The sequence below is a fragment of the Zonotrichia albicollis genome, chromosome 6, assembly GCF_047830755.1.
Source record: "Zonotrichia albicollis isolate bZonAlb1 chromosome 6, bZonAlb1.hap1, whole genome shotgun sequence".
NCBI classification, from domain to species: Eukaryota; Metazoa; Chordata; class Aves; order Passeriformes; family Passerellidae; genus Zonotrichia; species Zonotrichia albicollis.
Window position 1 is genome coordinate 666,271 of NC_133824.1, and position 13,680 is coordinate 679,950.

Consider the following 13,680-nt stretch of genomic DNA (forward strand, 5'->3'; position numbering starts at 1 on the left):
TTTCCCTCTAGGAAATGTAAGCTGTTAGGAAAATACAAAGAAAAATGGAGCATTTGTGTGTGTGTTGTGTTTAAATTTTGGGCAGTTGAAAGAGTGGTTGCAAATCAATCCATGCATTTCATTGAGTCATAAAATGCCCTTTAGTATATATTATTTGCTAGCCTAGTCTTTATTTGCACAAACCTCATACAGTTTGTACTGTTTGCAATAACCTTTCAAAATGTTAAGAATCCTCATTACTGCTTTATGTTTTTCATTTCAATTAGGGTGCTCTCTATACCCTCTTCTGGTTCCTTACCCCCCTCAGCCTGTGCAGTTAGAACAGCTTATGTGTATCAGTAAAGGTTTTCCAAAGTGAGTCGTGATTAGGTGCTGGCCCCACTTGGTGAAGTTTGTCTTTAATCAAACACACGCCTCCTTTATACACTGCATTTCTTCTGGATATTTTTGTTTACATAAACCGTGATATTTTATTCCTCTTTTCTCTTGAGGACAAGTTAGTCCTTTCACATAGAGCAACCCTCAGCACTGGCAGACCTTTCTCTCCAGTCTTTGCCGAGGCTTCATTTCACCGTGGCTCCACCTCTGGCTCTCTCAGTTCTCCATTGCTGAGTTTTTCTTTGTCCGGTTTCCCATCTACGTGTTTTGGTTACATGTCAGCGCTCTCAACGAGCGGTTTTGAGAGCAGTTGGAGGCACGGCGTGCACCACTTCCTGCCTCTGCAGTCCCTGTGGCTGTCACGCAGCTCGCCTGGTCACCATCTGCAGCTCTGGGCTCGAACGTGGGACGTGCCACCGCAGCTGGGCTGCCCTCTGCTTCTGAGAAGGCGCTGGAGTTTGCAGTTCCTGCTTTGCAGGACGCCTTGCAGAGAAGGTTGAGATGGTCCCTCAGCTGCCACAAAGAGCAAAATGTGTGGAGTAGCTTGTGTGGGTGCTCTGTTGTCTCTTAATTTCCTTTAATGGGGAGGGAAAGACCAGTTTGAGCCTGGCCTGGTTTCCAGTGTGTGTTGCATCATGTGCCCGTTGGACTGACAGGTAAAAAGGCAAGTTGAGACTGAAGAGTGGTTTCTGACAGCCTTGTATAGGTGTTGTCCTGGGGCCATCTTACAGAAGTCTACCCTCTGAAGTTTTTGAAGTTCTGCATTCAGAATTCATATCTGAAAACCTTGGCTGTAGGACTTGGAGATATATTTGCTAATTTATATTCTAGCAGCTCTGATTGACATGTGTGCTGGTTATGTTTATTAGTTTACTAGTCTTGTAAGTCTAGTGGTGAGCACATGGAATTATGGATGCTTTCACTGGCATCAATATTCAGAAGCAGTTACCAGCAGAGATCTCCAGACAGGAAGTTGTGCTGCAGACTGGCAGAATAGGAAGATCTAGAGAGAAAAGAGGTGGCAGTTCCTCCCTACGTTGAAGTAGGCTTTGGGGTTTGTGCTCATGATTTAACAGATACCTTTTTCTTTATGCAGGGCTGTAATCGAAGTACAAGATGGCAAAAACCAGCCATAGCAACTATGTCCTTCAGCAGCTAAACAAGCAAAGAGAGTGGGGCTTTCTGTGTGACTGCTGCATCGCTATCGATGATATTTATTTTCAAGCACATAAAGCAGTCCTTGCTGCCTGCAGCGCCTATTTTAGGATGTTTTTTATGAACCATCAAAACACTACAGCCCAGCTGAATCTAAGCAACATGAAGATTAGCGCTGAATGCTTTGATCTTATTTTACAGTTCATGTATTTAGGAAAAATTATGACAGCCCCTGCCAATTTCGAGCAATTTAAAGTGGCCATGAACTATTTACAGCTCTATAATGTGCCTGAGTGTCTAGAAGATATACAGGACACAGACTCATCTAGTTTAAAATGTTCATCTCCTGCTTCTAGCACGCAGACTAATAAAATGATATTTGGCGTGAGAATGTATGAAGACGCACTTGCTAGAAATGGCAGCGAAGCAAACAGGTGGGGCATGGAACCACCAAGTTCAACGGTAAATACATCCCATAACAAAGAGCCTGAGGAAGAAACTTTGCACCTCAACAGCTTCCCTGAGCAACTGTTTGATGTCTGCAAAAAAAGCACCACGTCCAAATTCTCTCACACGAAAGAGCGCGTGTCGCACTCGCGCCGGTTTGGAAGGAGCTTCACCTGCGACAGCTGCGGGTTTAGCTTTAGCTGTGAAAAGCTACTGGATGAGCACGTGTTAACATGCACCAACAGGCATTCCTACCAAAGTGCCAGGTACTACAGTGCTGAGAAAATAGACTTCAGTGAAAAGAACTCTACTTCTAAAATGATCTCCACGCAAACAGAAAAATACAAGGGGGACTCGAACCATGCTGCGGACGATTCATCGTCTCCCGTGTCAAACATCACGAGCAGAAAAAGCAGCGCTGTTGCCTCGGAGACATCAGGTGAAGAAGGAAGTAGAGCCTCTGAGAGGAAGAGGATTATCATCAAGGTGGAGCCAGAGGACAATCCTACGGATGAGCTGAAGGATTTTAATATTATCAAGGTGGCAGATAAAGACTGCAATGAGTCTTCTGACAATGACGACCTAGACGATGAACAGGAAGAGCCGCTTTACAGATACTACGTCGAGGAGGAGATGAGAGAGAAGAGAAATGCTCGGAAGACTCTAAAGCCTCGCTTATCCATGGATGAGGATGAAAGAAAGTGTTTGAAAAGTCCACGGCACCTTAACAGCAAGGCTTCTTCAGTGCAGGAAGATGTGGAGAATGCTCCCTGTGAACTTTGTGGGCTAACGATCACTGAGGAAGATCTGTCCTCTCATTATTTATCCAAACACATAGAAAATATATGTGCTTGTGGCAAGTGTGGTCAAATACTGGTCAAAGGCAAGCAGCTACAGGAGCATGCACAGACCTGTGGAGAACCCCAGGATCTGACCATGAACGGGATCAGAAATTCTGAGGAGAAAATGGACTTGGAAGAAAACCCCGAGGAGCAGTCAGAAATAAGGGACATGATGTTTGCAGAGATGCTAGAGGACTTCAGGGACGGTCACTTCCAAATGAACAGCCTTCAAAAAAACCAGTTATACAAGCATTCTGCCTGTCCTTTCCGATGCCCTAATTGCGGCCAGCGTTTTGATACAGAAAACCTAGTGGTTGAACATATGTCAAACTGCCTGGAGCAAGATCTGTTCAAGAACTCCATGTTGGAAGAGAACGAGAGGGATCACAGGCGTAAGCATTTCTGCAACCTTTGCGGGAAAGGATTTTATCAGCGTTGCCACTTGCGGGAACACTATACCGTTCATACCAAGGAAAAACAGTTTGTTTGTCAGACATGTGGGAAGCAGTTCTTAAGAGAGCGCCAGTTGCGGCTCCACAATGATATGCACAAAGGCATGGCCAGGTATGTCTGTTCCATTTGTGATCAAGGAAACTTCCGAAAACATGACCATGTACGGCATATGATATCTCACTTATCAGCTGGAGAGACTATATGCCAGGTCTGCTTTCAGATATTCCCAAATAATGAGCAACTGGAGCAGCACAGGGATGTTCATCTGTATACATGTGGAGTATGTGGAGCAAAATTTAATTTGAGGAAAGATATGAGATCTCACTATAATGCCAAGCATTTGAAAAGAACATAAGCATAAACATACTGTTAAAGCATTAAGTTGGCAGCAGAGAGAACACCAAAGCAAAGCATAAGTATAGTAAAAAAATTTGAAAAGGAAAAAAAATTGAAAATAAGTCTCTTTTTTATTATTTTTTTAAGACCCTCCTAACCATAGGTGTCTATTTAGGCTCATTAAGTATAAAGCTTTGAAAAGCATCATGTGTTTAATTATTACATTTTCACTGTTTCCTAATACCAGTTTCTGTTCTTAATTTTATTGTTTTACTACGTAGATATACAAATCATTATTTTTAAACTGTAGATTAAAAGCACAATGTTACCCCTTCACTGACTGCTATTAAACAGTTCTCGGATCCATGTCCATAAGATGAGTGCTTTAATATTTCCATGTGTTGTTTCTTCATGTGAGAATTTTAGATGCCAGCGATTAATGTGCAAGAGCGTAATTGTTCGTAATCCCCAAATTAATTTTGGAAATGAAAAAAAAAGCCAAACCAACCCCAAACCAGCCATGCCAAGAAATAATCCTTTGGGCTCTGACTCTGCTGCAGGGGCAGAGCTGGCTGTCCTGGTCCCGTGCTTCTTGGCTTTGTTGGAAGCTGCTTCCCAGGGGTGAGAGCACATAGGCTCAGTTAACCCTTGCAGGCTCGGGCTGCTGTGCACAAGGGGGAAGGGAATTAATGACTCTTGGGATAACCAATTGGGTTCCAGCACAGTGGTTGTTTTCCAGATGGGAAGTCCTAGCAGAGCTGTTCAACTGATGTTGGCCTTTCTTTCACTGTCTGTACCTCTGTGGGTATATTTAACCTGCTTGTCCTAACATACAAGGGAGGAGTGGCCGTGGTGGGTTGCTAGGAATGCAGGATGGCCATGTGCACTGAACACTGCATTTTCAGCCTAGCTGTGAACTGTGTCTTGCTGCTTGTGTTGGAAAGTTAAAAGCAGGGTGAGTGTGGAGATAGTCCCATTGCTTGGGACCTTAAGGTTTTTTTGCTTCTTGTTTTCATGATACTTTATGGATGTTCTGTTTTTCAACAAGAATATAAAAAGAAAAGACTGCAGAGTTTGCTTAATAAATGTAAAGATATTTTATGCCTTTTAAGATTTCTTTCTCATTCTAGCAGAGCCCTAATCTGTGCAGCTTGCCTCTTAATTTAATTGAATTTAAAAATCCTACTAAATACCAGCTGACACCAATTCAGTGAGGCACTTTGGCCTTTGAGAGAGCAACTGGCTTTGACTTTTAGGCACCAGCTGTCTAAACGTTTGTTAAGTGTGTGATTTGTGATGGGGTGGAGGAAAGGATCCCAATACATAATTGTGGAGAAAACAAAAAATAAAACCTAGTTGTAGTTTCTCCCAGCAGATCTCACTTTATCAAAGAGTGTGGTAATGCTATTTCCTGCTCAGCTATGGAGGGAGGAAAGTAATTTAGATCAGCAATTAAGGCAGTTGGATTAGATGATCATTGCAGGTCCCTTCCAGCTGAAATGTTCTATCACCTCATGTGCCAGTGGTGGGGTTGAGAATAGGAGCCAAGAGCTGATGATGGTCTAGTCCACGGCTTTCATGTGCTTGTTTCTGTCAGAGTTGAGTTTCATTCCTCATTTCTTAGGGATTATGAAGGGTATCAAGTTTTAATTTTAGACTATTCAGAGGAGTGAATCTACAATTCAGAATCTCCACTTCTACTGTTAAAAGTAGTGTGAGTTGCCTTGCATTTATTCAGTTTCGAACGTGCATTAGGGTTTCCCTTGGTTGGCAGACGTGTGCATTTGTGCAGTGATGGAGAAGGCTCCCCCACCAGCCCTTGGTGCTGAGCCAGCAGCTGCTCTGAGGCACCAGCTGCTTTGGGCATAGTTTAGTGGGCTTTTAGTGTTTTACTTTAACTGCTCAGTCCTATTTTTTCTTGTACGACGCTGAAGTCAACCGAGTCCTCAACAGCACTGGAGCCAAAAGAGCACAGGCATGAATATAAGAATGCTCCAGCACTCCAGAGCTGGGGGCTTCATACACTGCACACAGTGATTCTCTGACCTGCAGTTATCCCTCACAGTACCAGCTGCATTGGGAAAAGCAGTCAAGGGAAGTGAAGGAGAACTGGAGAGCGCTGGGGGAGCTGGCAGGAGGGTCTGGTGGCAGTGGAGGAGTGGAAATACTGAGTGGGAGAAGAGATCCTGAATGGGAGGGAGTGGCAAAGGCAGGCAGGCAGGATTAGAGCTGTGCAGTGGGAAGCAAATCCCAAAGGTGGCATGGAGGGGGCGGCTGGAGGAGTGGATAAAATATCCCGGCTGTGAGAGCAGAGTGAGGATGACTCAGCTTGGCTGGGGAGCTGTGGGCCTGAGCCGTGAGCTCACAAAGCAGCGCCGGTCGCGTACCGAGCACGGCCGGCCCCGCTGCCCCAGCGCTGGGGGACACGGCACGGCCCAGATTAAAGACCTTGCTGAAAGGCAGGAGGTGACCTCTGCCGTGTAAGGGATCACTCCTGAACTCGCAGAAGGGCTAAGGGTGATTTATAGAGCCTCCTGCTCAGGATCAGGAGCCCTTGTTTAGAGTTTATTGGTCTGAACTTGACCCAAAAATGTTTCTTAAAAAATGTGACTTCCTAGTGCAAGTAGACCTGTCAACTACAGAAGTTAAATGGAGAAAATGGGAATGATGGTATTTACGTGTACTATCTAACTTTATAAACACCCTGAATACCTCTGTTTTTCAATTATAAGCTGTGTTGTTGTAGTAGCCTTTCAAAGTAAAGTTTGTTAAACCTTTCCAACTGAACTTGAATTGATGTTTTTTCCTGTTCTAGGGAAACAAAACCCAGTGCCTTGGAGTTCACATGTATGAAAGTCCATGCTAAGGCTCACAAAGAGCATGAATTGCACTGCAGGGAAGCTTCAAAGTGGATCTACTTACATGTAGGCAGAAAAAATCAGAATGACTGAAGTAGCCTGGGAAGTGATCAAGGGGAGTATAGGAGAACATAAACAAGTCAGCCTGGCTTGCAATGAGATGGGTATTTAAATAGATGAGTATTTGAGATGAAATGTAAAAGCGTGCAGGGGAACAGCATGGCACTGTTAGAGAAAAGGCCTGGAGTGACAGGAGGAATTTGGCTGCTGTGAAAGGGGAGAAGGTCTGGGTGCTGAGGCAGCCTGGGGCTGGCCACTCCTGAATGTTCTCCCCAGAATGGGACAGCATCTGCAGGAGAGGGAAATGATGGTGTTTCAGTGCTTCTACCATACAAAAATGATTTAACGTGGAGACAGAACAAAAACAGACGTGAAAAAAAATCAATAGCAGTTATCCTAGAAGTTTTGCAGTTACTTGAAAGATCGTGAAGGGGAAGCAAAAAATATTTTATTTAAGAGTTCTTTTCCTCTCATTTGTGCTTTTCTGTTGCCATAACATTGCTCCTTTCCGTCTCCTAGTGAATATTAGCATGTAAAAACCCTTAAGGATCTTTAAAACTGGAGGTGTAAGCATTGCACAAGGCGTAGCCAGAAAGAAAAAGATTTTCTGGATGCCATAAGTTATATTTTAAAATGATTTGCTATTCTTATTTTTGGAGGACCTCTCTGTGTTCTGTTGTTTTTCCCATTTTGGGAGTGCTATGGGCTGCAATCCTGAGAATTTTTAAGTGGCCAGCCTAGCTCTTAGCTTTCAAGATTTACTGGAAGTTAAAAAGAGGGAATTCATGAAGACCTGATATGAGCTTTAAAATATCAAAATATCACAAAACCTATTGAGCTTCTTTTTCAGTTTCAGAGGAGATGTTTAAAATGTTAATATATATACACTTGTAAATGTTTCCTGCTGACTTGTTAGTTCAAAGAGTATTTACATTTGTGTATAATGATATTTGTAGCCAAGAGGTCTGTGGAGAAATCTTGATTTCAATAAATAGAGTATCATGGAATTCTAAGAATTTATGCTTTAATTAGGGGATTTCTCTATGTAATACTTTCAGTTGGTTAAAACATATAATTCAGCCTATTTTTTATTCAAAGCTGTAGACAGAAAATATATTGCCCTGGAGAATGTATTAAAAATACATTGTTATAAAAGTGAATAGTTTGACTACACGATTGTATTTAAATACTCTAGTGCTAAACCATCAAGAGGCTCAGAGCTATTGGTGAGGACATGAATTTGCTCCTGGGGGCTGTGCCACCTTGAGCCCTGGCAGCCCTTTACTTCTCCCCATTAGTTTCAGCTCTCCTGTCCCCTGTGTGCCACCCTCTCCGTTGTCAAAGAGCAGTACCAATGGAGCTGCACTATGCTCTGAATCAAACAACAGGCTTTTTTCTGTTCCCTGTGGGGCTGCTTTTTGGCTGGATCAGTTCCCTGCTGTGATTCCCTCTCCATTTCTGTGTCAGATCTTGTGCAAGCACAATAGGAGGGGTGGCACAAGGGGAGGAATGAGTGGCTGGGAGGGGGCTCCTTTGCTGAAACGAGCTGTACCAGAACTCAGAGCATGTCCTGAATTTAACTTGGTCTCTGTCTCCCCCCAGCATCCTCGGGGAAGCTGAACTCTTACATTCATCTCCTATTTCCTGATAAGGAAAAAGGCAGCCCAACCTCTTACAAATGAGACACATCTCTGCTATCTGCCCTCTTCGTGAGAACTGGAAACCTTCCTGCATTCAGCTCATCCCACAAATATGCTCTAGAGCTTTCTTGGTGTTTCTTGAAGCAGACTGGGTAGTGCTCTGCACCACTGGGTTTGTGTGGTTGGCCTGGCCCAGGGCCAGGAATGAGCTGGGCCCCTTGTCTGGCCAAACCCCAGGACTGGCTCCCACCTTCCTCTGGCCTTCCTGCCCTCCAGCTGTGGGCCCAGATGCAGCTGTGGTGCTCCTCTGTTGGCCTCTGCCCCTTGCTGCTTTTCTCAGTAAGGGGAGACAGTTGTCTCATTTTGGTCTAATGCTGAAAGCTCAGGGTAATTCTCTGTGTGAGTTAAACTGATGCTGGCAGTATCTGTTACTATCCCTGTGTGCTTCTGACTTTTAAGTGCTTCTCAATCTCAGAGGGTTAAAAATCAAATCTTCTGACTTCCCTAATTCTCAGCTGGTTTGATGCTTGTCGCAGACTTAAAGACCTACAAGATGAAACATGACTAATTTGACTTTATAAAGTCTGCTGAAAGCTACAAATTAGGAACATGTTTTCAAAAGCTGACATTTCTGTAGTTCTCAGCTATAAACCAGTTTTCTGTATTTTCGTCCAACTTCCAAAAACTCCTAAAATATTGCTGTGCGGTGTATTCTTGAGACGTGTGAGTAGGCTGAGATTTTGTAGGGAAAAGATGCCAAAAATCAGGACACATTTTATAAATTAAGTGTCTTTTGCTGCTTTTGCAGTCACTTCCACAGTTCTGGAATTAATTCTGATTTTATTTTTTTAATGCAGAAAGACAAATCTTAATTTGTAACAGGGCAGTAGAGCTCATGACTCAGGAATCACTTCATCATGACTATAAATATTCAGCCCTGAAACAAACAGCCCATGTTCCTTTTCATGTACTTGAATGGCCAGTGCCAGCTTCATAGGGGAAATGCTTTCAGAGCTTTATTTGGGTTATTTTTACCCTCAGATATCTTGAAGGGTGGGGATTTTAAAATTAATGTAAGACAAAAGAAAACAACGTCGTGCATTGTGGTTTTAGAGAAATGGTTGTCAGTAATTCACGCAGATTCCCTCTGTAAGAGTGGTTGGAAATACATTTCTAAAGTTTGTTATTAATATGTTTAAGGGAACATAACAGATCTAAAGGGAACTTAACAGAACTGTGAGATGAGAAATTCTCAGATGGTCCAGGGCCAGGTTTGACTGTCTCTTTTGTGTAGCCAGCGTGGCACACCTCACCCCAGCAACCTTGAGGTTCAGACGTGGTCAGGATCTTTGATTCTCTTGCAAGAAAATGAAAAGCTTTAATCCTTTCCTGTGCCTTCTGGCATACTAAAAACCATAGTAAATCTTCCTGCAGCTACAACCACAAAAACAATGCTGCATGTAGAGTTTCCGGTGGGAGGAAAAAAAAAAGAAATGGTTCAAGAACTTCCCTCTCTGACAAAGTTCTGCTGCATTTATTGTTTTCACTCAAACTCGTGTGATTTGCATCAATGACATTTTGGGGTGTACTTACTTTTGTTTGCAAATAATAGGTGACTTCAGATAAATCTGTCTTGTAGTTCTGTAGACATCCCCAGACTCCTGAAAGGGAATGAGTGCATCCCTCATAGGCCTCTAAATCCTGGAAGCTGTGTAGTTTGTAGGAAATCCACTGGAAATCAGGACTGTTGTAAATCTTTAGTTTCTCAATTTGTCTGTCAGGCAAAGTGCCACCAGTGTCAGCAATTGCCAAGGTCTCTGCAGCAGCTGTGTTGCCAACACAAAGATGCAAAAACCAATCTTTCCCCCTCTCTTTTCCCCCATCTCCCCTGATGTCAAGGTTGCTATTTTAGAAATGCATCCTTTCAGCTCTTTTATTTGCCTTCTGTTTTTTTGAAAAGGAAGATTTGCTTTTTTCCTATTTTAAATCAATGATTAGGGCTAAGAAGTTGCTTTCTTTAATAGCTTTCACATGTTCAGTTGAACCTACACAACTCAGTAATACCTGTTCTCTCCTTTTTAGGTAACCATCCCACTACATTGCGGGTGGTCACCAGAGGGACTTCTGCTTTTGATTCCCCAGAAAATGAAAGGGAAAAATAACATATTATCCTTCTCTCCATGGCAAAAGCCCCAAAGACCATGAAAGTTTGTGGAAATGCAGATAAGCTGGCTAAAAATAGAGTTTGCTGAATACCATAAATTGCTTTTGGTTTTGGCAGCAGATACACCAGACTTCTGGTGTCAGTTACACTCCTCTTACACAAGTTGTTGTTAGGGCTTTTATTTAGGATGCTAAAGATGGTGCCCTGCTTTCTTCCCTGCCTGTGGGTTTCCTATTGGTACCTACTGGTAGAGTCCCAGCTTCCAAATTACTGAGGTTCTGGTTTCTAGCCATTGGTTATTGAATTACTTAGAATAAATCAGAAACACTTTAAGAGACAAAATCTAAAGTATCCCTCCTTTGGGAAAAGAATAGATACAGTAATATTTTAGGAGGAAGAAATACAGGGTAGGATCTCTTGGAACTGATGAAGAAATTGTCTTAGTATGCCCCACAGCCCAGGAGAGAGCTCAGATGTCTGAGCTACATTGTTATCAGGTGAATTAAATAGAAGTTGTTTACACTTACATATGCTGTAAAATATGACACTTAATACTCTGCATGCCTGGAAGTCTGAGGGTTAGCCCCACCTAGTCTGCTTTCAGATGGATTGTGTTTCACTTAGATTTTACTGGCCATTGCTGACACAGTCAGTTCTGCCAGAAAAGACAGAGGTCCTGATGTACAGTAACTTAAAAACTGGAAAAATAACTCAGTCAAGACACAAGAGATTTTACAGTAATTGTTACAGTTCTTTCAGCTTTAGTTTGTGGTGCAAAGAGTTAAATAGTTCAAAGGCAGTTTCCTTTGGAGAATGTTTATTTGATCAAGTTCAGTGTGGCTTAGACCCCAAACAGAAATACCAGCTTCAAACAGAGCCCTGCTGTGAGAGAAGGAATGAATAGTCTGTGGCCTCCCAGACCTCACAAGCTATGTTGGTTTGTTGCACAGAGTCAAAACAAAGATGTCCCTTAGAACACATATACATTAACTCAGTGTATTTCACACACATCTTTTATCTCCCATCTACTTCTCTCCCTGGTCCTTTGGGCAGTGACAAGGCCACTGAGATCCTGAATGAGCTACAGTCTCCTCAGTGAAAAGTATAAATGGTGTGATGGGACCATCCAAGCTACTTAGATTGTTAGAGAGCGTTAGGGGAGCTACTGCTCCTGTTTGCTAAGACTGAAGTACTCCATCCTTTGGATTTTGGAACAGTGCTTATCTTTGCTTCTTGGTTCCCTTTACATTGCAAGAAGCAGGGTGAGGAAGAACCCAGTGGGTGCTTCTCTTAGATGGAGCATGGAAGATCTTGTTGGCTGAGGCGTGTTGTTGTTTTGTTTCTTCAGGTCCTTAGCTGGCTGAATCTTCAGACTTCTAATAAATGCACTAAGCCTTGAAAAAGCATTGTTAATGCATGATGAGATACACCAAGTTCAGCCACTGAACATAAGAGTGAAACCCATGCGGATGCTGTTAGCGCAGGAACCTGGTATCGAGCCAAATCTGGAGAGCCATCTTTGATCTGTCTCCAGATCCTCCTTTTATTTGTAAACATCCAGCTAATCACAGACTTCCTCTGACTTTGATGAAGTGGAAGGAGCCGCATCCTCTGTGAGCGCTGGGAAGGGCTGGAATTGTGCAGCGGCTCAGGATGCGGGATGGGGGCTCCAGCGCCATCTCGTGGCTCGCTGGGACCCGCCTGTCCCTGTTCCCAGGGCTGGAATGCTCCGGTTTGCTGGGAGAGGGGAAGCGGATTCTCTCTCGGCTGTGCATCCCCAATCAGCCCTGTGCTTAGGGCAGCTGCGCGGGTTTGGTCTGCGAGGAGGGCACAAGGTTTTATCTCTCATCTCCCTTCCTGTGGGCTGCAGGCTCCCGGCAGTGCCGGCGGCTCCGAGTGTGCTGCACCCCACCCCGCCACAGCTGGCACTGATTAGCAGTGTTTCTGCTGTCTCATCGGAAAAATGTGATTTAATATGCACAGGCAGCCCACCTTCCTGCACTCAGAGGTGGCCCCACACAGCACAGCCCATGTATTTCAGGGAGGTGGTGGAATGAAGCTCAGCTCTGTGTGTGAGTTGTCCATGATTTGGAAATGACAGAGATTTTGGACTGCAGAGTGCAGGGTGACATGGTGATTAACAGCAATGGCAAACACTGATGTCACCCGGGGAAAAACAGTGCTCACATGCACACTGCAGTTAGAACATCTACTTTCCATCCTTTGTTAGTTTACAAAAAAAAAAAAAGTACTTCCTGACTTCTGAGCTAGTCGTGTAAGAGTTACTTTGCAGTATCAGCACTGGTCCAGTGAATTCCCCTCCAAGAATTTAAGAATGTGGTAGGCAGACATATGGCCTTGCTGCCAGAACCAGCAGTACTTTGAAGGTAGCAGTTTGCCCAAGATGTGTTTCCCCTGTTCACATTGCCCTCATGGCACAAAACAAAAGCCTTTTGTCCCAGCTGGCCTTTTTGCCCACCTTAAGTATGTGACATGGCACAGAGGGCAGATGAAATGCCAGGCAAGCCTGGGCATGGCACATGCAGTGAGTGAGGGCCTGGCCATGGTGCACACCGAGGTGTGGAGCATCACTCGAGGCTTTCCTCTCCCAGGTGTGCCAGGAAATTCAGCCCTGAGCTGGCCTCGAGGATGCTTTGGCAGGTAAGTGATGCAAAGAGCTGCTGAACTTGGCTTCATGTGCAGCCTCTGCAGTGTAGACACAACCCCTTGGGCCAGGGCTGCCACAGTCTCATGGGAACACCAAGTGTAAGTTATCCACAAGTGGCACGATCATATACTGTGTACAATGTGATTCACATATCCAGAGAACGAAGTCAGTGTGCAAAAAACCAACCCAAATAACCCTGAGGATTGTCCTCAAAAGTTATAAACATGAATTTCCAGTTTCTTGATTGTTCCTCTCCGACACAAAGCTGCTCAGATTTGTCATGAACTAGTGTGGTTGAAAGAGACTTCCAGAAATTGTAAATATTTATAAAATTTATCTGCATTTAACCTAAAATAAGAATTTGAGGGGTATGTGGGGGTGTGTGTGTCGAGTAAATATATAACAGTTACCTCTGAGTTGGGCAAGATAAAAAAAAAACACAATAAAAAATACAGTCAAATAAGAAGCAGTAAGAAATGTTCCAGAGTGGGGGTGTTCCAAGCTATGAGTGGCTGAAGGGAAATAATACTTGTGCAATTTTTTGAGCATCCACTAAGCCAAGCCATAAACCACTGCTGGAAAGTAACACATACAGTATGAAAACTTACTTCTGGGAGGTTTGGGAAGTGAAGTTTTTCTTCAGCAAATCTGTAGCTGTTTTGAAAACAGAAGGCAAAGG

General features: G+C 43.7%; 1 protein-coding gene across 6 annotated transcripts in view; it reads left to right on the plus strand.

The window, feature by feature from the left end:
• The window catches only part of ZBTB1 (zinc finger and BTB domain containing 1), a 28,069-nt gene that overhangs the window by 11,446 nt on the left and 2,943 nt on the right, over window positions 1–13,680 (plus strand). For 4 of the 6 annotated variants that reach the window (XM_074542237.1, XM_074542239.1, XM_074542235.1 and 1 more), the window contains one exon: window positions 1,475–12,612. In XM_074542237.1, coding sequence (XP_074398338.1) covers window positions 1,495–3,630 — 2,136 coding nt within the window. In that variant the 5' untranslated portion in view covers window positions 1,475–1,494 and the 3' untranslated portion in view covers window positions 3,631–12,612. Of the gene's footprint in view, window positions 1–1,474; window positions 12,613–12,945; window positions 12,995–13,680 lie in introns of those variants that run through there. The other 2 variants (XM_074542240.1, XM_074542241.1) reach the window with 2 other exon arrangements.